At 51.4% G+C, this 24,716-nt stretch overlaps 8 protein-coding genes across 8 annotated transcripts; 3 read left to right on the forward strand and 5 right to left on the reverse strand.

Annotated features, from left to right (window-relative positions):
- The first annotated feature begins 402 nt into the window (after positions 1-402).
- Positions 403-2,404, forward strand: POJ06DRAFT_98825 (cyclin-like protein). The gene is made up of 4 exons (XM_056191872.1): positions 403-523; positions 706-1,965; positions 2,020-2,161; positions 2,210-2,404. The coding sequence occupies exons 1-4, from the start codon at positions 512-514 to the stop codon at positions 2,317-2,319; spliced, it is 1,524 nt and encodes a 507-aa protein (XP_056045008.1). The 5' UTR covers positions 403-511; the 3' UTR covers positions 2,320-2,404.
- A 389-nt stretch (positions 2,405-2,793) lies between these two features.
- On the reverse strand, positions 2,794-3,800 carry POJ06DRAFT_98808 (HIT-like domain-containing protein). The gene is made up of 2 exons (XM_056191871.1): positions 3,245-3,800; positions 2,794-3,146 (listed from the first exon to the last, which is right to left on the reverse strand). Exons 1-2 carry the CDS (start codon positions 3,615-3,617, stop codon positions 2,890-2,892), a joined length of 630 nt encoding a protein of 209 aa, XP_056045009.1. The 5' UTR covers positions 3,618-3,800; the 3' UTR covers positions 2,794-2,889.
- Positions 3,801-7,705, reverse strand: POJ06DRAFT_98807 (glycosyl transferase family 41-domain-containing protein). The gene is made up of 3 exons (XM_056191870.1): positions 7,209-7,705; positions 7,081-7,142; positions 3,801-7,026 (listed from the first exon to the last, which is right to left on the reverse strand). Exons 1-3 carry the CDS (start codon positions 7,569-7,571, stop codon positions 3,984-3,986), a joined length of 3,468 nt encoding a protein of 1,155 aa, XP_056045010.1. The 5' UTR covers positions 7,572-7,705; the 3' UTR covers positions 3,801-3,983.
- An 827-nt stretch (positions 7,706-8,532) lies between these two features.
- On the reverse strand, positions 8,533-10,295 carry POJ06DRAFT_251847 (uncharacterized protein). Its single transcript, XM_056187452.1, has one exon. It carries the CDS (start codon positions 9,722-9,724, stop codon positions 9,287-9,289), a length of 438 nt encoding a protein of 145 aa, XP_056045011.1. The 5' UTR covers positions 9,725-10,295; the 3' UTR covers positions 8,533-9,286.
- A 1,793-nt stretch (positions 10,296-12,088) lies between these two features.
- POJ06DRAFT_251849 (uncharacterized protein) lies at positions 12,089-13,484 on the reverse strand. Its single transcript, XM_056187453.1, has one exon. It carries the CDS (start codon positions 13,451-13,453, stop codon positions 12,356-12,358), a length of 1,098 nt encoding a protein of 365 aa, XP_056045012.1. The 5' UTR covers positions 13,454-13,484; the 3' UTR covers positions 12,089-12,355.
- A 4,807-nt stretch (positions 13,485-18,291) lies between these two features.
- On the forward strand, positions 18,292-19,227 carry POJ06DRAFT_267713 (ribosome recycling factor-domain-containing protein; the record flags this gene model as incomplete). The annotated part of the gene is made up of 3 exons (XM_056189258.1): positions 18,292-18,407; positions 18,469-18,796; positions 18,868-19,227. 3 exons carry the CDS (start codon positions 18,292-18,294, stop codon positions 19,225-19,227), a joined length of 804 nt encoding a protein of 267 aa, XP_056045013.1.
- Positions 19,228-19,461: 234 nt separating this feature from the next.
- POJ06DRAFT_98882 (uncharacterized protein) lies at positions 19,462-21,109 on the forward strand. The gene has a single exon (XM_056191873.1). It carries the CDS (start codon positions 19,697-19,699, stop codon positions 20,711-20,713), a length of 1,017 nt encoding a protein of 338 aa, XP_056045014.1. The 5' UTR covers positions 19,462-19,696; the 3' UTR covers positions 20,714-21,109.
- On the reverse strand, positions 20,749-24,643 carry POJ06DRAFT_290004 (sterol-sensing domain of SREBP cleavage-activation-domain-containing protein; the record flags this gene model as incomplete). Its single annotated transcript, XM_056190326.1, has 3 exons — positions 20,749-23,567; positions 23,617-24,531; positions 24,641-24,643. The coding sequence occupies 3 exons, from the start codon at positions 24,641-24,643 to the stop codon at positions 20,784-20,786; spliced, it is 3,702 nt and encodes a 1,233-aa protein (XP_056045015.1). The 3' UTR covers positions 20,749-20,783.
- Between the last annotated feature and the right edge of the window lie 73 nt (positions 24,644-24,716).

Raw genomic sequence — 24,716 nt, forward strand, 5'->3', positions numbered from 1 at the left:
TCTTAGCGCTATCCCAATCAGGGCCTGAGTAAATAGAATGACATTGTCATGGCGACGTTATGAAGATACACAAACATGCGAGGTTAGTTAACGCAGGCCACCAACCGATTTTGCTACTCCCCTACGAACCTTGCTATCCACAGCGCACAATACGCAAGCCGCTTTCTGTCCATGGATCCGGTTTATTGAGGCTTTTTAATTATTACTATACTACCAGAAGGACTTCAGATTTATTTGCTGCTTTGGTGAGTATATTTTCAACAGAACTTTTGACTCCGCATGCCAGCGGCTGAGATGGCCGACGAAGATGACTTTGAGATTCTCCTCGCTTTCCACATTTTATGTCTATATTCTGGAAGGGTTTATGGATGCATTTGCACGACATCATTTGATCGTCGGCACTTCGTGGGATATGCTAATCTTTTCTTCTCGTCACAAGGTTTCGCGGCTAAAATCGATTTGGAGCAGTTAGGTATTGATCTCCTCAGTCCTAGACTTTAGACTTCTAGAAATGGCCACTACGGTAAGCTTTCAATTTATCACTATTGGCAACGTTTGGATTTTGTGGTTTGTTTAGTATGCTGTGACATGCGGCCATTTTTGGCAGCCTCTCCACAACAACTAGCTGCAACTAGCCGCTGTATTCATATTATATCGCGCAATTATTTTATGCCGGTAATATACAACTAATAGTGGATTTTGCAGAGACGGTCATCCAGACTTACAGCTACAGCTGGGCAGGATGAGAACAAATTAGGTGTCAACGCGACGACGCGAGTCACACGCGCCAAAGCGGCTGCGCTGGACACCCAGCCCGTCGCCAGACAAATCTCTCAGTCTGCTCTGCCAAAACAGGCGAATGGCGGGCAAGTCAATAGTCGGAAACGCGCCGCCCTCGGAGACGTCAGTAATGTCCATAAGGATGCCGGAGTCGGGGGGAAGGACGGTAAGCAACATGCAGCAAAGATTGTCAAGACAGCAACATCAACAAACGTATCGCGTTCGCGCCCATCCAGGACTATCAATGGTAGCGCAGTCGAAGAAGATCCGACTCAAGTCAAGAAGGCTAGTTCGACATCTACTGCCTCAGGAACGCGTAAGAGACGCGCCCCGTTGAAGCCGATCACCATAGCCACTGCAGCGCAGAGAACGGCAAAGCCACGCACAAAAACGTCTGCCAGTTCGCTGATTGAGGAGACCGTTGATGAGGAATTCTCCGATGGAAATAAGGAGAATGAGGATCCAATGTTTGTTGATCCAGCTGAAAGGACATCCAGCGAATCGCAGGACGCAGTCGCGACCGAGCATGACAAGCCCGAAGTGGCCGTGCAGGATTGGGATGATTTAGACGCTGACGAGATGGATGACCCAACTATGGTTGCAGAATATGTGAATGAAATTTTCGACTACATGAAAGAGTTAGAGATCCGGACGATGCCCAATCCGCGATATATGGACGAGCAGCGTGACTTGCAATGGAAGATGAGAGACATTCTCATAGATTGGCTTGTTGAAGTACACACAAAGTTCCGATTACTACCGGAAACGCTGTTTCTTGCTGTCAACATTGTGGATCGCTTTTTGTCACTCAGAGTGGTGACTCTAGATAAACTGCAGCTCGTCGGCATTACAGGCATGTTCATTGCGGCTAAGTACGAGGAGGTCTTCTCTCCATCTATCCAGAATTTTGTGTATGTTGCCGACAGTGGCTATACGGAGGAAGAAATCCTACGAGCGGAGACTTTTATGCTCCAGGTCTTGGACTTTAACTTATCATATCCAAATCCCATGAATTTTTTGCGAAGAAATTCAAAAGCAGATAACTACGATATTCAGACTCGTACTGTTGCAAAGTATTTGATGGAGATTGCCCTTTTGGATCATAGGTTTATGAAGTACTATCCCTCACGCGTTGCGGCCACCGCGATGTATCTGGCTCGCGTCATTCTCGAGCGACCCGAATGGGTATGTCTGCTGATTGGCATACGCTAGGCGATCTCAGTTCTAACTTTATGCTAGGATAAAAACCTGATACATTATTCGGGTGGGTATACTGAGGAAATGATTGAGCCGGTCTGCAACCTTATGCTCGACTATCTCGTCAAGCCCGTTAAACACGAAGCATTCTTCAAGAAATATGCGAGCAAGAGATTCTTGAAAGGTACGATAATCGGCCAAGTCATTGTTTTTGGTTACTAAGAGCACATAGCATCTATTTTGGCACGACAGTGGGCCAAAAAGCGCGTCGAACAAGTTCCTTTACCGTCTGACCTGGACGTCGACTCTGATGAAGGAGAAGAGCAGGAGAGCAAGACTTAAGTCGCACAACCGCTGTCTTTTAATCGTGACTTGCAATCACGTCTACGATATTTCTGAGAATTTCGCGACAATTTCCGACTAATCTTAATGTGTATTTTGTTCGGTGTGGAAGAACCATCCAATGCCAGAGAGGTCTATACAGAAAAGCATCTAAATTGAGGAGGTGTCTATGGAGAGTGCGTACTTCGTTTATGTCATTCGCTTCATTCTTTCCTTCAGCACGATATTGTTTACTTGTTTATTGGGTATCAAGTGTAATTGTTTTCGGCTTTTGCTCTTCTTTCCATCACGGAGTTCGTCCTTCTGTGATTCTCATCTAGTTGTTTATAAGGTTGCTCATTATAGTGGATCGCAAGTGGTAGGCGGCACGTTTTATTGATATCTTTATTATTCCATTTTTTCACCTTGAGTGACTTCTTGCTGTTTTTGTGTATATATTTCCATTTGTGTTGCAATTTTTCGACGTCACTTGTCTTTGCGCTTGTCACCTTATACATTTTAATACATGGACTAGTTAGTGATTGACTAATCGTACCCGTTGCTGACGGCAATGATTAAAAGCTGAAACAATCATAGCTTACTGCGTTTAGTTTGCCAGTAGTTATGGTACAGATACGTTCTCAGCGCGTCACACGTTCGGATTGCCGCGTCGGGATCCAGATCCGAGCGGGCGCCTTTGCCGAAAATTAAAGATGCATATTCCCAGCGCCGCTTAATTGTCGTTGACGATTGTAGGGGGGAATTGGATATTGGAGAAGCAGCGGTCAGCGGCGGACGAGCAATGATGTGGATGTGTACATGCGGGACAACTTGTCCGGCGCCGGGACCTTTCCAATAAATCAACTATCCACAAACAATATCAAGCCCCGCCGCGCTTTTTGGTGCAGACTTCTAAGGCAACACAACAAAAAAAACCGAATCTTACCGTTGTTCTGGACAACGTTGAAATCGGTAATGTCGCGGAACGCGTCCCGCAGAGCGCTGCCCAAGACAGCGAGCAGCCCGCCCAGCTCGCGACTCACGCTGTCGTGCCCGTCATCAGTGCCCGCGTGCGGTTTCGGAAAGTCTGATATTCGCTCGTAGTGTGTGCGCGGGATAAGAAGAATGTGGCAAGCCGAGGAGACGAGCGGTTGCATGTCCAGCAGCGCGATATACGTCTGCGTGGACAGAATCACGTTATGTTGGGCGAACGCGGCCGGGTAGGACTGTTTCGACGACGTGGGGTCGAAGATTGGCACTGAGGAAGCTATGGTGCAGAATATGCATGGATCTGATGAAGACTGAGGAATACTCGGCATTTGGCGTCTGTGACGAGTATGGAGCGGGTCATGCCAGTGGTAATGGTGTTGGACACGACGCCCGTCGGATGGTTGATTACGCTCGCACGCTCAGCCTTGATTTGTGAGCTTTCAGTCTGACAGTGGCAGTCCAATCGTAGCATATAATCTAGATAATTCCAAAGACCCAATAACTAATAATCCCTTGCAGTACCAATATCTTATATACATAAGAAAAACCTCCCCATTTATATAAACCGGCAGTCAACTAACATAAGTAAATCTAATTTTCCCATCTGTCTCGCCGGTATTCACCGCAACCAGTAATCCACAATACCATGAGACAAAAAAAAAGGACACAACCGCGATCACAAAAAACGCCCCCGTCTATAAATACAAATTCCGATCTTCATCCTCGCCGATTGTGACTGCCCCACCACTTTTAACCCACCGGTCCCACATCATCCAGTACGCTTTCTCAATATCTCGTGTCCAGCGCGCAGTGTCGAAAATCGCAGCTTCACTCCTTCCCAAAAAGAGTTCCTTGCGTAGGCGGAGAAGTTCGCCAGCCGCCCCACCGGCCGCGCATAACTCGACTGCCCGTTCTTCGTACTCTGCTTCGGACGACGCGATAAGTCGCCGCGGCAAAGCTGCACCGGTCGTCGACGCTGAAACGACGACGGACGCGGCGATGCGACTGCACATTTTGTGGTCGTAGCGAGGGAACGTGAGAATCGGCGTGCCGGCCCAAATGACATCGGTCGCTGTCGTATGCGCGTTGCACTCTGGCGTGTCGAGAAACAGGTCCGGCACTCGCGACCGCAGGAGATGCGTGTCTTTGCCGGCCACTTCGGTGAAGATCACACGGCAGGCAACCTCCGGGCCGGCCCAACGTTCGGCAAACGACTGCAGATGCGTCGACCCAAGGTCAGGAAATTTCAAAAGCCACAATACGGCATTCGGCACACGGGCAAGAATGCGCAACCAGGTGACGAATATCGACGGGTCGATTTTATATAGCTGGTTGAAATTCGCGAGGATTATGGTCCCAGGTGGAAGATTGGGAAACAGATCCGCACGCATGGTGTCCCGTCTCTGAAGCTCGGTCTGCCATCTCGTCTCATCGTCCGCCGGAATCGCCTCGGCCTCGGCGTCCGGTGCGCTTTGCCTGTGATCGCAGCAGAAGAACGAGTTCTTGCAAAACACGACGTCCTCGAAATAAGCCCACGAGTCTTGATTTACGCAATTATGATGACGCAGAATCCGATCCCGATTCTCCGGACGCTGATGGCGAACCGCGCTTGGCGGCATAGTGATGCTATCCGCGAGTATGTAGTCAGACCACTCTGCTCCCAGTGATCCCGCGAAGCCCATGAACGCGATCGACAGCGGTGCAGGCCGGCACGCGAATATCTCATTTCTGGCGCCGCGGGTGAAGCCGTTGAGATTGACTAGGACGTGGATGCCGTCGTGCACGATGCGTTCGACAACAGCTTGTGTGCTCCAGCCGGACACGTCGACAAACTCGTGAGCGTCGATTTCGACTTTCTGTCGGTAGTTTGTACCGTCGGATGGCGTTGTTGCGTAACAAATACCATACACGGGGTGTGACGTGCCGGCGCTTTGTCGATGTAGGCCAAACACACTTTGCATGAGGTGCGACAGAGGATGATTGTTGAAGTCGGACGAGATATAGCCGACTTTCAAGTATGTGTTCGGAGGCGGAGGGGGTGGGTATACATTCTTGGGAAGCCAATGATACCGCGCCGACGTAACAGAAACTCGAAGCGCCGTGCGGCGGCATATCTCGCGGACCTGGACGGCCGTAAACGGGATCGTGAACGTATGGAACGGCAGGACGGTCGGAGCAGCTGGCAACGGCAACGACCCAGGAAGGTGAGGACGGTGATAATTTGACTTGTCCGCGACATGACCGGTACCGTACAGATCGTTGTACCATCTCCATCTCGCGCGACGGGCGGCAACTTCAATCAACTCCACCAGCTTTGCGCCTTCATCCTGGCCGCTCTGCTGAGCGCTAACGAGCTCGGCGAGCCACGGCGTGAGCCGAGCATCGTCCATGCCGGTGTACCCGCACGCAAGCACGATTTCTTGTACGATCTTCACATACTCTGTGCCAATAACCCCCCGCCCCCATGCGAGCGCAGTGCTCAGCTGAGTATCGATGATACTCAAAATACGGGCCATCCACCCGTCTGTGCGGTTCAAGCACACATTCCCGTCTGCATCGACTCCCCGAAGCTCGACCCCACAACTTCCTCTGCCGGTCCAGTCACACACTGAATTCAGCGCGTTCGAAAGCCCGCACGCGGCCTCGTCGAATCCGGGATTAGCTGCAACGGCCCGACGGTAGTACCCGATCGCTTCAGCCACGCGTCCCTGGTCCTTGACCGCGTTGGCGAGGTTCGCGAGCGCAATGTCAAAATTAGGGTCGCATGCCACTGCGCGCTCGTACATTGCGACGGCATGCGCGAGACGGCCCTGGTCTTTGAGTAGCGAGCCAAGATTTGTGTATAGATGTGGGTGCCGAGAATCAAGAGCGAGACCGTAGCGGTAATATTCCAGGGCGAGAGAATGCTCTGCTGGCATTGGTAGCGCTGGAGCGAGCGAGGCAAGTAAAATGCCAATGTTGTTTGCCGTGCTTGGACTTGGGTGCAATGCAAGCGAGAGATAATACAGTGGGAGAACGTCGAACGCGGTAGGAATGCGGCCAATAATTTGCACGAGCGTGCTGGCGTTCGCGGTCTTGCCGTCTGTGCTAGCCTGCTGGTTCGCGTTCGTGTTATCTCCGCCTCCGGCTACACCGGCAGCTATAGCATCTTGCAGGATCTTTGCCAGAGTGAGAAGCGTGTTCGCTGTCGTCTGGGCAATCGACTGGCGGTGCTGGGCGTCGGCAACGCTTCGAACGCCAGGAAGGTCTCCGTCAAACACGTCGGACAGACAGGCCTGTGCTTCCTGCGGCGTAAGCAGTAGCCTGCCACCTCTCTTCGACGCGAGCGCCGTTTTAGCGCGCTGCATTAGCCTTCCCAATGTGATTTTGCTGTCTGGCGAGTCATAGTCCGCGTCCGCGTACCCGGCCGCGAGCGCAAGCACCCTCGCGAACGCGTCCGCAGCCGCGGCGTGGTTTCCGAGAGCGTACAATAGGGTTCCCTTTGCGTGAATAATGGCGAGGTACCGCGCGAGATCAGCGGCCGGAACCGCGGTCGGCACGGCGTGCTGCTCGACATACGCGAGCACGTTTGCGGCGTCGGCGTATCTGTGCTGGGCGCAAAGCAGCGAGAACAGATGGTCGGCCGCGTCCCAGTATGTCGGCCGCAGGCGAACCGCTCGCGTCCACCATACTTCTGCCTCTGCATTGCGACGCAACGCGCGCAGCGCGGCGGCAAGATTAGACATTGATTCGACGTAGCTGGAGCGCATTGTTAGTGACGGGCTGACTTGACGACGAGGTGCCAAAACGTACTTTGGATCGACTCGCAAGATGCGATAATTCCATTCGATGGCCCTATTCATATCTCCCAGACTCTTCAGGTCGGAAGCACACCATATCAGCCACACGAGTCCTTAGCAAACATGACAGGGAGCACCCACATATGCAATACATCCACCAAGAAGCCACGCCTCTAGTATGCTACTCGTCCGCTTCTGTTGCTGCTGGTGCTGGTGCTGGTGCTGGTGATGGTGGTGCTGGTGCGAATGCGTCGCACCACCACTGTGCACCGGTTGGACATAGCCATACTCGACCATCTTGGTCGTCCACTCGTCCAGCCGGGTCAGCACGCGCCATAGTTCGTCGCGAGAAGTCGAGTGCGGGTGTGCCGCGTACCGGTCATGGGCATGAGCGAGCAACTGCTGTAGCGAACTCGTCGTCGGCGCGTTGTCTGCCGGGATCAGATGCGGTAATAGTGGAGACGGCGGCCGGAGCCGGGCGTTACGAGTTGTCGAGGAGGCCATGCTGGGGTTGCTGCATTGTCAGGCTGAGAGAGCCGGCCGGGGGGGGGATGATTTTCTACTACTACTGGCGCTCGTGACGAGTTCGTGATTGAAATCTGATCGAAGGACACACGACGAGTACGCACCAAAAATCCGCCCAAACTAGTAGTAATACAATGGAAGAAGAAGAAATAAAACGACAGAACAGCAAAATAAAGAAGGCGAGAGAGGATCTAGAACTGTGGCATGGGCGGGATGTTGGGTCGTCTGCGAGCGGTGGAAGATTTTGATGACACGTTCCGGCTGTCGGCTGGCGTGTGTTTTTGCTTTTTGCAAGGGTTTAATTTGGAATCGGGCTCATCGCGAAGGATCGAACCGGATCGTTGAAATATATGACACGAACACCGTCTCGCACGGTGACTTTGGCATTATAATATTTTTATCAAGTAATTAATGTTGGAGAACAATAGTCTTTTTCTGATTTATTTGCCAAATTCTGATGTGGATCTGCTGCCACCGAATCATCTGCCCGCCGCTGCCACCAAACATGGCAGCGATCTGCGAGGGCGTCGCACAAACTAGGGTCAGGTCGTGCCAACGGTTTGGTCGCACATCAGCCTCCGACGTCATTGTGCAGGTCAGGTGATCGACTGTTGTGGTGACATGTGCACCTGGCATTGCACTATTACGACGTATGACTCTGCTCCGGGCCGATAGCACTCAATATGACGGTGACTGGCCACGCGACACGGAGACGGCGACGATCTTTGATATTGGCAAATCTGCGCTGAAGATTACGATTACGAGTCGCTGCTGCAACGCGTAGTTAAGGCAATTTTATATGGTAATGCGACCGTAACCGGGCAGGCACGCACTCGGCGAAATTAGTCAACCGGTCCCCAACAGCAATTGGCCAGGAACTCAAACAGCTATGACGATCGGGCTCGCGATATTGTGCGGGGAGGATGGGTTGGTTGCATTACAATGCATGAATGGTGACGCAATCAACCGTAACTATGTGAATACTTACTTGAAATCTTTTGAACCCCGCCAGCCTATTGTCTCCGAAATTGCTCTACTGTCCAACGATATCGACGTTGGATCACTGATCCGCTCGCGACATCCCTGTGCGATCACCGACCCACCACCCCGAATTAAGAACGCCAGGCTGCTTCGGGGTGAACCCTAACCCGATGACGTACCGGGCGACAATTTTCCGGGCCGATTCGCACCGCCCATGACTCGGGCTAATTTATTTAGCGCCTGGGTTTGTAAACAGCCTTTCCAACTCTCCAGTTATCTAATAGTCTGGCATTGTTTGTCTCGGGACCTTGATTAACAAACCTGGCCTTTCGGGCACGGTCCGGTCCGGTGCGGTGCAGGGTTCGCTTCGCAGCTTTTGCTAGCTTTTCTTGGGGTTTTACTGGGACCCTGTTTATGGGATAGGACTGTAGCAAAGTATTGGTCTGCGAGTATCAAACTGCAACAGTTGCCAATCGATTATCGCGAAGAAGGAGTGAAGTAGTCTGGCTTGCACGTAAGAGCTAGTGGACGTGTTAGCTAAGTATCGAATCGATATCTTCCGGGCACGTCCACGCATGATCGCGCAACTCTGTCTTGCACGTCCTCTACTCTGAGTATGCAAATCATCTGGCTGACCGATTCATTAGATTCAATAGTGCAAGTCGCCCCTGTGTGACCTGTCGAACGTCGGAATGTAGTCCTTCGTCCCATGCTCACCGGACCTGCTGCAGCTGCCATTTGCGCTTGCTTGCTGCAAATGGCAAGGACCGGTATGTTTTCCGTGTGGACAAGCGATGAAAGAGCGGTTTAGCGTACAGTTGCTCAGCATAGACTCGCTCGACTCGACATTGTATGCCCTTGGCTGGCCGGTTTTCCGTTTCGCCTTGGTCTGTCGATGGTGAACTTCTGTACACCAAAAGCTCCAGGGCTAAAACATGTAACCCGTCATACGTCAGCGTAAGAAAATGTGTGGACAATTGCGTTGATATCGACCGTTTCCATTTTCCTTTCTCAGACTTATGAGGTCCCTGCGTCAATGCATGCTTGTGCGGTTTGGTCGCGATATGGTGTATAACGAAGGTGCTATCGAGGCAGGGAAGATAAATAGCAAGCCCATCACTCCAGAAACTAGCACCTTTTATTATCTTCATAGCCTGCCACTATTACTCGGCTGGTCTCCGATGTAGAATCCCGTTGTAAAGCACTTCAAATTCAGCACATGACAGCGTTATAGATGTACAAGCTTAAAGCTAGTTATAAGGCTCTGCGAAAGCCTGGTCTCGAGCACGTTGATTCGGTACATTCGTCACTAATCGTATGGTAGTGGACTTGTAAACTCTTGGAACGACCTTAGCGCAAGTGAGTCGCCCGGCAAGGACTAACATTGCTGTCCCGAAAAGCAGCACAGCGCCTACCCTGGTCTGCACAACCAAAATAACACAACGACCAAATATCGCGATCAAAATTGATAGTTTGAATTTCGACCAATACCACAGGAATAGCGGGTTAGAATAGCGGCATCTCAGGGTTTAGGGTTTTTATTGGATGCCAAGCTGGCCACATCGACCAGAGAACATGACAACTGAGCGGGCGCAGTGGACCGTGCAGGGTGGGCGTTTTCCGTGGCCGTCACATATATAAATAACCCCGGGGGGTTGTTGTTTCTAAATGGCTGCGAAAGTGGCATTACGGGTTGATGGCAAAAGAAAAAGAGGTGGCATGATACTTGCACTGCTAGCTAACTTCCGCTGCTGCGTGACTTGGGTGGGCAGGCGAGTCACATATATCCAGCGTTTTTGTGAGGCGAGCTAGTCGGTTGCATTAGTCGTTAAAACTAGTCAGGCTAGACCGTTAAGAGTAAGGGCTTTGTAACTGCATTTTCGGCGGGAGGCTGCAAGGTGAAGCGCACTAATGATGCACGGCAAGATCCATCGGCCCCATGCGATGCGATCATCCCCCACACTAAAAGTACAGTACTGTAAAGTCAAACCACCCTCGGGAACGTCAACCTGTCAGCCATTTATTTTTTTAACCGGCACTGTGTCTGTCTCTAGAGCAATCTGATTCGCCCATTCCGCCGACGAGGTTTTGTGGCGGCGATGCACGAAACACTGCCACTCACTACATATCGGCGGCTAGAAATGGGTGCTAAAAATTGTATTAGCAATTTATGGTATGGGCAAATTGAACACAGCGTGACCCGGGGACCGTCAGCCACTCCACTTTTGCTGCAATAATTCTTGTAGTAAAAACCATGTCCAAGGCCTTTCTTTATTCGACCCAGGTCTGTCGATGGTCAATGGCGCAGGATCGAACCAGGACCGGCTGCTGAAGTTAATCAATCAAAGCGCCCCTGAATTTCCCATGAGGGGGGCAAGGCCGGTGGAAAAACGGCTTCGACCCCAAGTCCAGGCGAAGATCATCGGTCCCGCTATCCGCCTTGCCATTGGGGTTTGTACTAACCAGCACATTTGGTTGCCGCATTTTACCTTGCGAACGCAACTGCCGGACTTGTGGACACCTGTATTGTCCGAGCCGATCGAACAGATAAAATACCAAACAACCAGAGCAAAGTCGAAAAGTTGGCCCGAGAACACGCCGGGGCTGAATCATCATGTCAAACGCTCTCCGCATTTCTGTCGAGATCAAACAATATGTACCGACGACACCGCAACAACAATAGTCTGGCATGGGCCAAGCCCAAGAAAACAAAAAAAAGCAAACCGCGCTTTTTCGTGTCGCAATCGGGCTGGGCGCGCTCCTCTGCTGTCGGTCGCATTTTAACCCCCGTGCCCAAAACCAGATTTTCCACAAACCTGCCTCCGCAGCATTAATTAAACCTTATATTTAAGCGCCGCATGCACGTCAAAAACCAAACCGCGCTGAAAAAAAGAACGTTGCTGAACTTTGTTTTCGAGTCGCGCTTGGGGTTCGGCCCGATTGAGCGCGCCCAGGCGGCGGGGCAATCCAGTGTGAAAAATTTCTGGCAGGATTATTATAATTGCGTCTATCGAAAATGAATCAACAGACAGGTGGTGGCTGCGTAGTCCCAAGAACGCGCGATGGCTTGGGCGGGCGGGCGGCCGGTCATGATGGTAAATTAAGTTTGAAAGCGGGGAGGCGCCACGCAGTGAAACCCACTATTGAATAAGATACGTTGGGTAGTGGATGTTGTATATTGTGTGGGACAGCCAGTAAGTGTCTTGATTGTTGCTCGGCCTAAAGTGTGGGCGACGGATAGATTGGTAGATAGAGCCAACCTGTTAGTTAACACCAGCCACACCATACGCTAGTCCCAACCTGCGCCATGTTAAATATCATCTGATTTTTCTTATTTCGGGCTAAGGCCACATCATATAGTTTTTGGCCCATGCCGTCGTGCCGCACTTGGCCACAACACCGTTGACGTTATCGGTCAGACTCTTTGCTTTTGGCAATGAGGAAAAAGGGGGCGGGCCAGCAACCTGGCACACTATTTACCATGAAACCGTAGTGTTGCGCCTACGTCGATTGATCTCGGTCCCGCGACGACGCGGGCGGGCGGGCGGCTGCTGACAAGAAATTAATCCTTATGATTGAATATTATACATCTACCGGATCTTACAAATTGTAACATACATCGACCATTTATCGCCGCTTGTAATCAGCACACAACGCCATCCGCCGAGCCTAAACAATACAAAATAAAGCAAGAAGAAGAACCATTTTATCCCAAAAAATACACTCTGGATATCTTAACTCCGCCGCCGATTTCTAACTCCAGTAATACCCAACAAAATAATTCACATAATCAGACTGTTGATGTTCATTCTCTGGTCCCGCAGCCTCTGTTCCTCGGCTTCGGCCCTTGCAATGGCAGAATCTTCGCCGCCGTACGAGGACGCGGCCGCGAGACGGTATTGTGACAGCGGGGACGATAGCTGCCTTGGATGGGATTGAGCCGGCGCGACAGGCGAGTCGATCAGACCCGACAGGCTGGCCTTGTATTGCAGTTCGACTGGCTGCGGCGGCAGATTCGAGTACGGCGCGTACTGGTAATCTCGTGGCTCGGTGTACCTGGACGCGTACATCTGCTGCTGGGACGACGGTTGCTGGTGGTGTTGTTGCGGCACCGGGTAGATCCCGTAAGCCGACGACGTTTCCCGCGGGACGTAGTGCGACGACCGGAAATACTCGTCGTCTTCGGACACGGTTGTCGAGGTCGACGTCAGCTTGTCGTCCGGACCATCTGGCATGAGCGGCGGCGTGGCGATTGGTGGCGGCAGATACGCGGTCGACCGAACCTGTGAGGACGAGGACGAAGACCACGAACGCGCATACAAACCGGTCGTCGCCGCGGTCGACAGCGACGGCAGCACGACAGTCTGGCTGTGCTCGTTCTGGCGAGGTCTCGACTGCGGCGGTGGACTCACACTGCCGTCTTCTCCGGGACCAGACGATCCCGCCCGGCGTCGTCTATTCGCGCCGCCGTTCCACCAGTTCTTGACGGCGTTGTCGCTTCGACCGGCCAGGTGACGGGCAATCTCTGCCCATTTTTTGCCCAGCTGGGCCACTAACGACTCGATCAGCAAGCCCTCGTCGGCGGATATAGGCGCGTGGTTGAGCGACGGCTTGAGATTCTGGTGGTACCGTTCGCGGGACTGCTTAGCTGTGCGGGTGCCGAGGAGCTGCGAGATGCGGACCCAGTTTGTGGGCCCGTGGGTGTTGATGAGATGCAATAGTCTGGCGTCCTCTGCCGCTGACCAGGGGCCGCGACGATGGGACATTGCAAAGAGCAGGAGATCGGTTGAAGAAGAAGAAGAAGAAGAAGAAGAAGAAGGTGATGATGATGATGTGGAAATTTGAGGATTTGGCTGGGTGATGGCGGTGCTGGCAGCCATGGATTCGAGTGGAGCAGAAGGGGCGGAGACTTTAAAAGAGACCGACCGGCCGAGTGCAGGCGGGTGCATGAGAGCGAAGCGTGTTGGCAGAGGGTTAAGCGTGGACAGCGCACAGGCCAGTGGTGCGGCCGGCAGCGTGGTACGGAAGGCAGGTACAATCCCGAAAAACCGGTTTTTCCGGTCACAGCGCGTGACGCGGCTGGGCCAGATTAGGGTTAGGGTTAGGGTAAGGACTTCGCGTAAAACATCCACACCAACCCACTCAACTCGCAGTCGTATCTGCAGCCACGCGCCCACACATCAATCAATCAACGGCTTGCCGTCCGAATGTTGATGATTGGCCATATCCAACATCTACGCGCCACCGCTGACGCAACACGCAACCCCATGCGGCGGTTCTGGAACGCCTGCCGCCGTTGGTGGAAGCATCATGCCGGGGCACATGACAGGAAGGCACAGACAGACGGGCAAAGTCAGCGGCCATTCCCGGATAATGCCCCCTCGTCCTGTCGACGATAGGGCCTCGGCAACGTCTCGTCCGGTCGACTATTTGGTGCCCAACGGAAACTGATGGCCTGGATCGGCTCCATTTCGCTCTTTGATCAGAAGTTATACAAGTTCCTCTGTTCTGTTGAGTGCGGACATGGCAATCGAGACCCGGCTTACGGTTCTCACGGTAATCGCAAGCTCGTGAGTCGTGACGAAGATAGTCTAACTTGAGCCTATTATCCGTACTCTTCTTCAGTGGTGGTGTGGTGACAAGACACAAAGAGGCCAAGTCCGCATCGGACAATTCTTGTCACTAACCTTAATCTTTACAAAACCTTACCTCAGTCGTTCTCTGGCCCTAGCGTATTCCCGCTTACCGCAGAAGAAAACTGAGCCACGCAAGACGCGTTTGGCTCTTTCCTCTCAAACTCGAACGGCCGGCAGACGTCCAGACGCCTGTTCGCACGGAGAATTCGTCGCATTGACAGGAATTTAATCTTGCGCCTTATGACTGCCCCTCGCTCGCTTACGGTGCCAGGTCGGAGCCCCTCTGCATATTAAGGTTCATTGGCGGACCTTATAATTCGACAGCACTCTCCCGAAACGAGCCAGAACTCTGTTTGCAGCCTGGGGGGCAGGTTACCAGTTGCCGTCTCGGTCTCGGTCACGGGATGAAGGCGTGGAGGTGATCACTCAACCTCAGCTGCCAAGTTTTGGCAAATGCGAGTATCCGGACTGCGTGACCTTGTCTAGTTCACGAAAATTCCGGGCTCTCGACATCCCCCTACATGCCACGTGCTCATTGTTCTTACAGGTGATCTTCGCATCAGCTTGACAGCCCAAGGAGGTGGCAACTCCCCGTCGCCTCCACCCACCCTCCCTCCCGTTGTCAGCTTCTCGCGAACCATATCTCCGGTCAAAACCTCGAACTACGCCGGTGCCACCATGTGTCCGCTATCCATGTGGGCGTGGGATAATCCACATGGGAATACAATTCCATAACAGAGAGCGTTAGTTCTCGACGCGCACGGAAACTGATTCCAGGTTGAGAGAAAACCCCTAACCTTGACCCGACGGAGGGAGCTTGATAAGCTACAGATATGCGGTTTTCGCGCCGCACCATCAATTAAGCCTCGGATTGTTGGCATGATCGTTAGCCGGCGGTGGCTGAAGCGAAGCCGCGAAAATGAGCTGATTTTTTTTTTTTGGATTGGTTGCGCCGTATACGCAAAGTAGTCACTTGATGTGGCCGCTTTAGAGGAGATATGGACGGCCATTGTTTTGGACGGATCTGACTGGATCTGGACCAGAGTTAGCTGTGGGCTTGGTTCAATCCCCCACGGTGCTATTTACCGCTAAATAAATAGCAGCGTTGTGGCTATAGCGTATCGTGCAGAGTGGTATATAACAAGCGAGGACGGATGAGACCGTCTATAACCGCCCGGGGTTTAACAGGCAACGGGCATGCCAGTAGCAGGCAGCGGGGGCAAGTTAGTGTTGTCCAGACTATCCCGCATGCGGTCATATCATGACAGTACGCGTATATAGACGCGTTCCATCGAACGATGGGCGCGATTCTCATAACATTGTGTTTGTGCGTCTCCTACGCCACCCATGTCATGGTAAGGTAATTTTGACCGTTGTTTTCCCGTACTGACCCAGACGACCTGCTAGCCTTGCGATCCCGATTGTGGCAAGTGCCTAGCGCCTAGCTGGACGATTCACGCGGACGACGCCAGGCTTGTCGAAGCGTTAGACGACAAGTAGTCAGATCACCAACCTCGACAGCTCGAGAAGAATCTCTTGCGAACACTAAGGACCAGAATATTGTATGCTACGATGATGACGCGACCAAGTTGTTCAACTCGACGCCATCATATCGGCACAAATTCGCGTCCACTCTAGCCAGATGGGTTTGCAGCTTAGATAGAAATTAACGGATCTTCGTCGAAAGTCGAATGCGCGTCCGAGCAAGAGTTAAATTAGTTTCAGTGGTTTTTTTTTCCAGTGCGAACGGACATCATCCAGATTTAGCGTTCATAGCGTACACAGCCAACACACGCCCGGTACACCGCCACTATAAACCGGTCGTACTTTCGCACCGTAGATAAACGTGATTGCCCGGGGAGAGTTTTTGACGTAGATATATGGGTTAACCAACCAAGGTAACATGGTCAGTGGGCGGCTTCATTGGCCCGTGACAAGGACTAACGGCCATTGCTCTTTTGGACGACCGTTAGAATGGCGCACGCACAGCTACAAGCTCGAACGAACGCGAGACAAACCTTGCAAAGCCCAGTGGCCCATGCCGGGGGGTGGGGGAGGATTAACAACGAAGAACACCGCTGGTTGGTTCGAACATTCACGAATTACACCCATCAAGCGGAACACCGCACGCTTCCGCCAAAACAATAGCTATAATGCGCGCCCAAGCAATGAAAGCAAAACCCCGATGCCGACAGCATCCGACGAGAGCGGATCAAAAGACTGTGTTCGCTGATTGAGGCGCGCGCCGGCCGGAACTTTCCGCCCCATTAGATGATCCGATCTTGCAACGGTCACTCACCTCACCCGCAATGAAGCGTGCTGCAGATTTGCCACTCGGTCCTGTCCTCTACACTTACGATCAGAGTCACCTTGTTGACGTTACGAGTCAGCGCGCGAACGGTCGTGAATTTCGCATAGATGGAGGTGCCCGGGCCAACTCATCGACGCGCGGATTGCGGCGGGTTTTGGCGAGAAAAGAAATCTCCCGCCACCGAGCGCTCGCTACCGTGACTGCGTTTCGCCCTAATGCACGCTTCTGAAGCATGAAACTCAAAGGCCAAACACAGGCACAGATCACAAAATGCAATACAAGGTTTCACCCAAACTGCAGCACGTGTGCATACGTGCCCATCGGTACAAACTTAAACCTCAGACACAAAAAACTGCTGATGCTTTTGCTGCTCCAACCGGCAGGGTCGAAGTTGCTTAGTCGACAGACACGACGAGAGAAAAATCCGCGGTAGCGCTCCGAGTGTCCTATCAAGCAAGACTAGGCCTGCAAAAAGCGGGGATCGCTCGTTGTTGTCCATCAGCAGGAAACATTCCCAAACCATGAAGGCAACGCATTGAACGTCATATTAATTTAGTAAAAGAATCAGTTCACGGGAATGAAGAGCCTAGCCATGTTGATTGAGTTGCCTGCGAGCTGCCGCCATCAATGCATATAACAATTGCGGAGATGAAAATCGACAGAGTTTGGTAATCTACTTCATTCTTTTACGCAGATCGGAAGTGTACGTCGAAATATTGTTGACATTATTTCTAATCTGCTTCATGGTCATTTCATCCTTCACGACGACGGGATCTGCAAGACCGTTGATCCCAATTTTGGTGATAGTGAGCACGATCACCACTCAGTCAACAGTGAGCGGCATCGTCGTACTACGAGAACCAACTTTGTGGGCAGCCACAACTATTTTCGTGTGAACAATACGTCTCGCAAGGCCTTGGGCCGGCCTCATGACAATCGTTTGCACGTAGTAAGTCCCCGCCATGCGCCGTCCTCGCTCTTTCCCACTGTACCTGAGTGTACTTCCTGCGAACTTGCTGACTATTGTCAAATTTGGGATCCGCCAACTTCGCATGGTGGCTGAGCGTTTAGATCTACCCAAGTTTGCCAGTCTTTCCCTTAGTGCGCGTGCAAATTGTGGTACGCGGTCACTGATGTCAGCTGCATTACTGCCAAGCGAGCTCCTCGACTGCCATGGCCTAATATTATTTTGTCACATATCGTGCCTGGACACAATGCACGATTGCATTGTCAACCTGACCCGTTAGTGTACTCGCCAGGTCATAACTTGACAATTAGTCTTGCCCATCCCCAGGACGTCGTCGTTACACATATGCTGCCCTTGGCCCTGTTCCCGCAAGATACTGGGCGTGCTAACACTTTATCCAATGTATCTCTCCAATGTCAAAAGTCGACGCCTGCCATTCTAGCTAAAACAAATAGCTGCTTGACCTACCGACCGCGGTGTTTGTAGGATAAGAATATACCGGCCGATGGATGTACTCAGATATCCGGCGATTGCTTTACCAATAATATCTGCAAACTCCGTCCGCAATACCAAGCACCGTGTCGCGAAGAAGTTAATAACCAACAGCTGACTTGCCGCCTTGTCTTCCCCGCTGGAATCTTATCCCTAACCCAAATGCTGTGTCTAGAACTGCGGGACCCTTAGCACTGCGCGGCTCGGGCAAATTTCGGCAGCAACGCTCCAGATTGTCGGATCGACGACAGCGTCCACCGTGTCTAAGATTTGCAGGAGCAGCGCCGTAAGTAGCATAGAAGATTGTATACAATGAGTGTTAGAGCTGCTGTTAGTGGGGTCCGTTCTGCGCTTGGTGGGCGGGTGGTGGTCGGAACGGTATCCTCTGGGCGAGTAACTGGTTATATGCGGACGAGCGTTCGAGAGCAGTGAGTTCTTTTGTAATATGTACAAATGATTAATAAACCGGCTAACTAGCCATTATAAAAGAGTCTACATTTCTGCCCTCCGCCAGTTCAGCATAACGCCAATCGCGCAAAAGAAAAAAGCCGTCAAAAATCCATCGTCGGCCAAAGAAGTCCCAGAACAAGACATCGAAGTGGCAATTTATGACCCGCAATCATTCAAGTCCTCATGCGACGAAATCCTCGCCCACTTGAAATCCCAGGTTCAGGAAGTTAGGATGGGCAAAGCGGATTTGAGGACGTTGAGTAGTTTGAAGGTACAGGTTGGCAAGCAGAAAATCGTGCTCGACAAGCTGGGACAGGTCAGCATGCGCGGCGGACGGCATATTGTTGTGTCTGTTTATGATCCCGAGGTGAGTTGCTCGATTTGGTTGCTGCAGTTTGCCACGGAGGAGTTTGGACCCCGGCTAATAGGTTTTTGAAGACCGTCAAAGCTGTATCTGCCGGAATTTTAGCCGCGAATTTGAACATGAATCCTCAGATCGATCCGTCTAATCCGCAGACGCTCCTAATCCCTGTTCCCCCACCGACACGTGAATCTCGGGAGGCAACGGTCAAGTCCATAAAGGCATTGATCGAGTCGGCGCAAAAATCCGTCCATACCAGGTCTGTCCATCACGAACGTGCAAAGGCTATGGCTGCGGTCAAACTGATGAAGCAGGCGTCATACAGCAAAGACATGACCACGAAGCTGGAATCCCAGATCGAGAAGATTAATAAAGAGTATCTCGGCAAGTTGTCGAAAATGCAAGACGAGGCTGCGCAGGCGGTTATGCGATCTTAGAGTAGTCGGAGATAGACCTGGGACATGGTTTGGCTATGTCGTGTACATATCTGGTATTGTGGATAATTATTCACCTTGATTATAACTTCTGTATATATGCCTTGCTAATAGAATGAGCTACATCATTCCGCACAATCGTATCTTGTAAGCGACAATGGTGCGATCTAAGAACCTAAATCTACCAAATACTTGTGGACTTGTCAATTGTCACGCCTGTAGAATCGCTCACCTATGCATTATACTGTAATACTACGTAACGTCCGTATGCAATGCATTGCATACTTTGTATATACTACGTAATTGTTCAATAGTATCCAGTACCTGAAACGTTGGTCGTGATGATGTCATTGCGCTGACCGACCGACCGTCAAATAGTTTCGGAACCTACCTCCTCCACCAACACTTACTCAACATCACAAGATGCTATCCACTTTCTCGCTACGATAGCAAACCCCACTACTCAGTTACAATGGTCTCCTTCTCACAACTAGCGTCCCACCGCAATCCAGTTCTCCACCTCTACCGCGCGCTTCTGCACCACGCCAACGACCTCATCAAAGACGCGAAAATCATCTTGCCAACCACCGATCAGCCCTTGACAGCACCAATAACCCACTCAGACGCACTCTTTCTCAAACGAACAATTCGTCGAGGATTTCGCAGGAATCGCCGCCGCATCTCGCTTGCGAAATGCAAGGCGCTGCTCGCCGACACATACGCCCGCGAACAGACCCTCCGCCTGGCGGCTCGCAAGTACGACCCGAACGCACTCGCTGCCGTGCGCCGACACATTGCGCAAGCACAAGACCGAGCCGCCTACCACAGCTTCTCGTACCGGCGCAATCCGCCGCGCACGCCAGAAGCAGATGCCGCGTACAAGGCCCGCCAGCGCAAGGAAACCTACATCCGCATGTGGGCACCCGGCGTGCGGTTCCGGATTCCAGGACTACCAGACGACCGTGTCCGCGAGATTGCGTGGCAGTTTCACCTTAAACGGGAGCAGCATCTGCTTGAGCGGAGAAGACGGTACAAGGCATATCATGTCAAGATGCCGCGGCTGTCTTTTTACCAGAACGCGTTCAGCCTGCCGATTTTCCAGAAACCGTTCATGCACAATTATGCCTTGGCGAGGTTTTTGAATAGACTGAGGATAGACAGACAGCTCATGCTCGATCGGATTATGGAAGCCAGAGTTGCAGTCTCGTATTCGGCGTACGCTGATCTGGATGAAAAGTGGATGAACGAGTTGACTGGGCAGGTCGCGGCTGCGGATACTACGTTTCTACAACTCGGAAAAGAATCGCTCACCTTATTGAACAAGCAATTGGAAAATGCCAGAAAGTATAGCAGAGACTCTCGACAAAGAACACTGAGGCAGCTTGAGTTTGCGAAATTGGAACAATTGCGGAATCACAGTAAACAGTTCAAACGGATGTGGAGGTTTAGTCCGGATGAGCTTGTGCGAGAAGCGTCACTGTTAGACTGATACATGTCATATCTTATAATAACGAAACCAATACGTTCATATGTTACAAGACATTGTTAATCCCAAATTTTTATCCCGTACGGTATCTCGCTGCGCCTCCGCTCATCAATCCACCCCTCCTGGCTAATACTCCGCCCATTAACCCTCCGCCCATCATTAGCCCTCGGCCTGGCGATGGTGGTCCGGGACTGCTTCCTACTGACTCGACGCTGCCCCGACTGTCTGACCGTCGTCCGGCTCGACGTCGTCTACTCACGTACGCCAGTCCAACTTCTTCATCGTCTACATCTGCGTCGTTCGGACTAATAATCTCTTCCGATCCGAAGTACAGCACTTTCACTGTATTGCCAAATCCGACGACTGTCGATCGATGACCAAGTTTGGCGACTGGACCAATGTGAGATACCAGTAGGTCCTGTTCGTCTCGGTGGGGAAGGTGGTTGCCATGGCGATGATACCTTTTCCGCCGTCCAATGGACTGTGTTGAACTTGTATCTGCATCATACTCATCATCAGATGATGAATGCCTAATATGTCGCTTCCTTGATCGCGGTTCCCGGAATTCTTCTTCCGGCCGTAGCTCGTAAGTGGCAACCGTGCCGTCCATGCTCATAGTCCATCCTTCCCACTGCTCTTCAACTGTCGCGCGATGCTTATCATACATGTATGAAGACCAACCATTGCCAACCCCGTTCCCTCCACGATACCGCAATCCATCTGCATACCCTCCAGTAGAACTGTCAACGCTGATGCCGCCTTTCCGTCGGATACCCATGATTACATTAATGTCCGTCACTTCCCACCCTGAGACGTCATCCAGCCAATGCTGGCGCTCTAACACGCCCTCGAAACCGATGCATCGCCGTTCTCGAAGATCCCGCTCGACACGCAAGCAGATATTTCGTCGTGCACGGTTGCTGTTGATAAATGAATGCATGATCAGCATGCCCGACTCCCGCTCGCAGTACAGAATGCACAGAGACGCTATCGTAGAGCAACCGCAGAATGGGCAATGCTGTGGATGGTCGTGAAACGCCCGCAGGGTGCCTCGTCGATAAGTAGCGACCTGGAATACTTTGACTATGGTACCAGTTTGCACATCTATCAGTTCGACCATAATACCTCGCGCGCGCAACACCATACCGACTTGTGGAAGAGCGATAATAGTGGCACTTTCATTGGAGGAAGCCAGACCGCTCGGCATCTCTGACGGGGTAAACGTCTGCCCGTTATTCTGCTGGTCCATCGCGCCAATCACACTCGGGCGAAGCTCCAATACCTGTGTCACCCAAGTTGTCCGCACTAGCATCGTAATTATCACAGCTCCATCCTTCGCGGCTGACACTATTCGCTTGGGAAGTCGCGGTGTGAAGAGCTTCTCGGCAGAAACTAGAGGCCCGTCTGAAATTTTGTGCTCGAACACGATGCCGCCCGAATCCGTGGCCACCTGGTACAGTATCCCGTTTATGCCAACAATCACGAGGTTCACACGAGTGACCATACCCGGTACTTTCTCGGTTAGAAACAATATTGTTGCCGGCGCTGAGTTGACTAGTCCTGACAATTCAACCGACCACACGAACCGAGACGTCGCGACGCTCCAGCAATGAACTATTCCTGACTTTGCGCAAATTGCGAGAAATTTTCCATCCGTGTCCAACGCGACCGATGTCACCGGCCACGAGTCTGCCGAAGGAGAAACCTTGCTTGGCTTCTGCCGCCGTCGTGAGTTGACTTGCCATAGCAGAATCTTGTGGTCTAATCCCACCGATGCCACAACACCGTTGGCTGACGTCGCAAGCTTGACCACATCCAAGCTATGAAATCCCGATAAATCCTTCGTTGCAAATACAGGACCCGATGTGAAACGCGGATCGGCAACATGCTCGTCTCGTACCTCACGAAGCATGAACTTCAACAAATATGCGGTGGTGGCTAATGCGAGCATAATAACAATAATGAACTGTGTGACGTATCCAGCTGATGGGAAGGGTAGGGTGCCTATTACGCTGTCTGATCGCAGAGCGGTCTTTAACGTGAAGTAATCGGGCTCGAAGAACATTACGGCGAATGAACTTCGCTGTGGAACAAGAGTCGCCAATACATTCTCGCCAACAAAATATTCATGGACGCGAAACCAATGGTGACTCTGTTTTTGTTGAGAAACAACGCTAGCGACGAACGTCGAATTTTTGCCCACGGATGAGATATCCGTGAACGGATGGATGCAAAGCATATTCATTAGCACCGAGAAATAATCCGTGTCTCGCATGTAATGAAGCTGCATCGCCACAAGAAAGCAAATAGTCATCGCTGTGCCTGCCGTAGTCGTGGTCGGCACACTCCCATGCCAAAAGTACGATAAAATCTTCGGGAATGGATTCCACGATGAGCCGTCGTTCGACATCAATTCATCCTCATCTGAATCATCAGCTTCATTGGTCGCTCCTAGGCTCGTCTGTATCAGGTCCTCTAATTCTAATCGACGAACATCAATGGACAGTACTGCCAGAAAATACGTCATATGGAGAAAATAGTCTATAATTGTGGCAATTACTGCAAACATACAGAACTGTCGTATTGGTGATCCGGAAACACATATCGCGATCAGAAATAAGCAAATGTTGGAACCTGTAGTAGCCGTCGATAAGAACCCGACCTTCCCTAAGGCCGTGCCAATTCGGACCGTTGCCGGTTGTTCTGGCTTCGTGTACGACAACGCGTTGACAAGGCGAAACATATTTTCTGTACTGAGCACAACGAATATGAATGGAAACGCATGCTTCGGAATCATTGATAAGTCCATGCCTAAGAAATATATGATTGTCGACGTGCCAATCATTGACAACGCCATCTACAACGACTTAGCAACGTCATAGCACCGACAAAACAGCATGACTTACCTCCACAGAGAAAGCTATGAACAGACCGGCACGCGACCGTATGGCATGAATCCGTTGCAGCGAAGATATTATATAGAACAACGTCAAGAAATAACTTAGCAGCAGTATGGTGTTGCCACGGTGTGACAACGGACTTAAACGGTGCAGATATTCTATCCGACTATTTTGACGCTCGCTGCTTACGATATCGCAGTCCGGAATTGTGCCATCTGAACTTGCGACTTGTAATTCCTTCAGGTTGCGGTCCCATATTTCTGACACGTTGAAAGTCGACAACACGGGCCTATAGAATAATGAAATTACCAACGCATCGCTGGAAACAAGCCTTCCGTTATTGAAATGCAGACCTGCCAGTACTGATTGCGGAGGTATATAGTCATCCTCTATTCGATTGTCACCACCGACGACAGCATGAAGATTGATAGTGGACAGATGATCCCGATCAGCCTCGAATTTCTCCATTGTATGATCCCAATAAATGGTGGGCGACACCAATACACTCTCATTCTTAGGAATCCCTTCTGTTAATCGTCCTTGGACTTCCCATGCCAGATCAAAGACATCTCTCTCCAGTGCCGCATCGTTGCTACCTCGAATCCATGCTTGCTTGACAGCGATGTCTGCGGTTACGCCGGAGAGATCTTTAACAAAGGACACGACAGTTGAACCGCACGAGAGCCACGAAATAGACGGTGCCCGATATTCTGAAGATCCAGAGAGGGTACCACTCGCCACTGCATACAATACCGGGTACGACAATGCGAGCGCAACAATTGCAGACCAAAGGATAAAAGACTGCGGCGAACGAACAACAGTGACAGCGTAACGCTGAAATAACCGATATAGCTCGTGCGCTGGAGTCAAATCATTTGCATATTTCGTACCGCGAGATAGGGCCAGGACAGCTGTCCTGAGCTATAATGGATGTTACGCATGTTAGTCAGATCACAAGTCATTTGAGAAGCTACAAAGAGCTTAGAGATCTGCGAACTGTCCACGCGGTACACGTTATGCAGGCACATACCATTGTTACACTACCAATTGCATGCAATAGATATGATCTGTACAGTGAAATATAAAGATCTAGAGTGACGTGAGAT

Source organism: Lipomyces tetrasporus (genome assembly GCF_029532465.1).
Source record: "Lipomyces tetrasporus strain NRRL Y-64009 chromosome Unknown POJ06scaffold_4, whole genome shotgun sequence".
Classification (NCBI taxonomy): Eukaryota; Fungi; Ascomycota; class Lipomycetes; order Lipomycetales; family Lipomycetaceae; genus Lipomyces; species Lipomyces tetrasporus.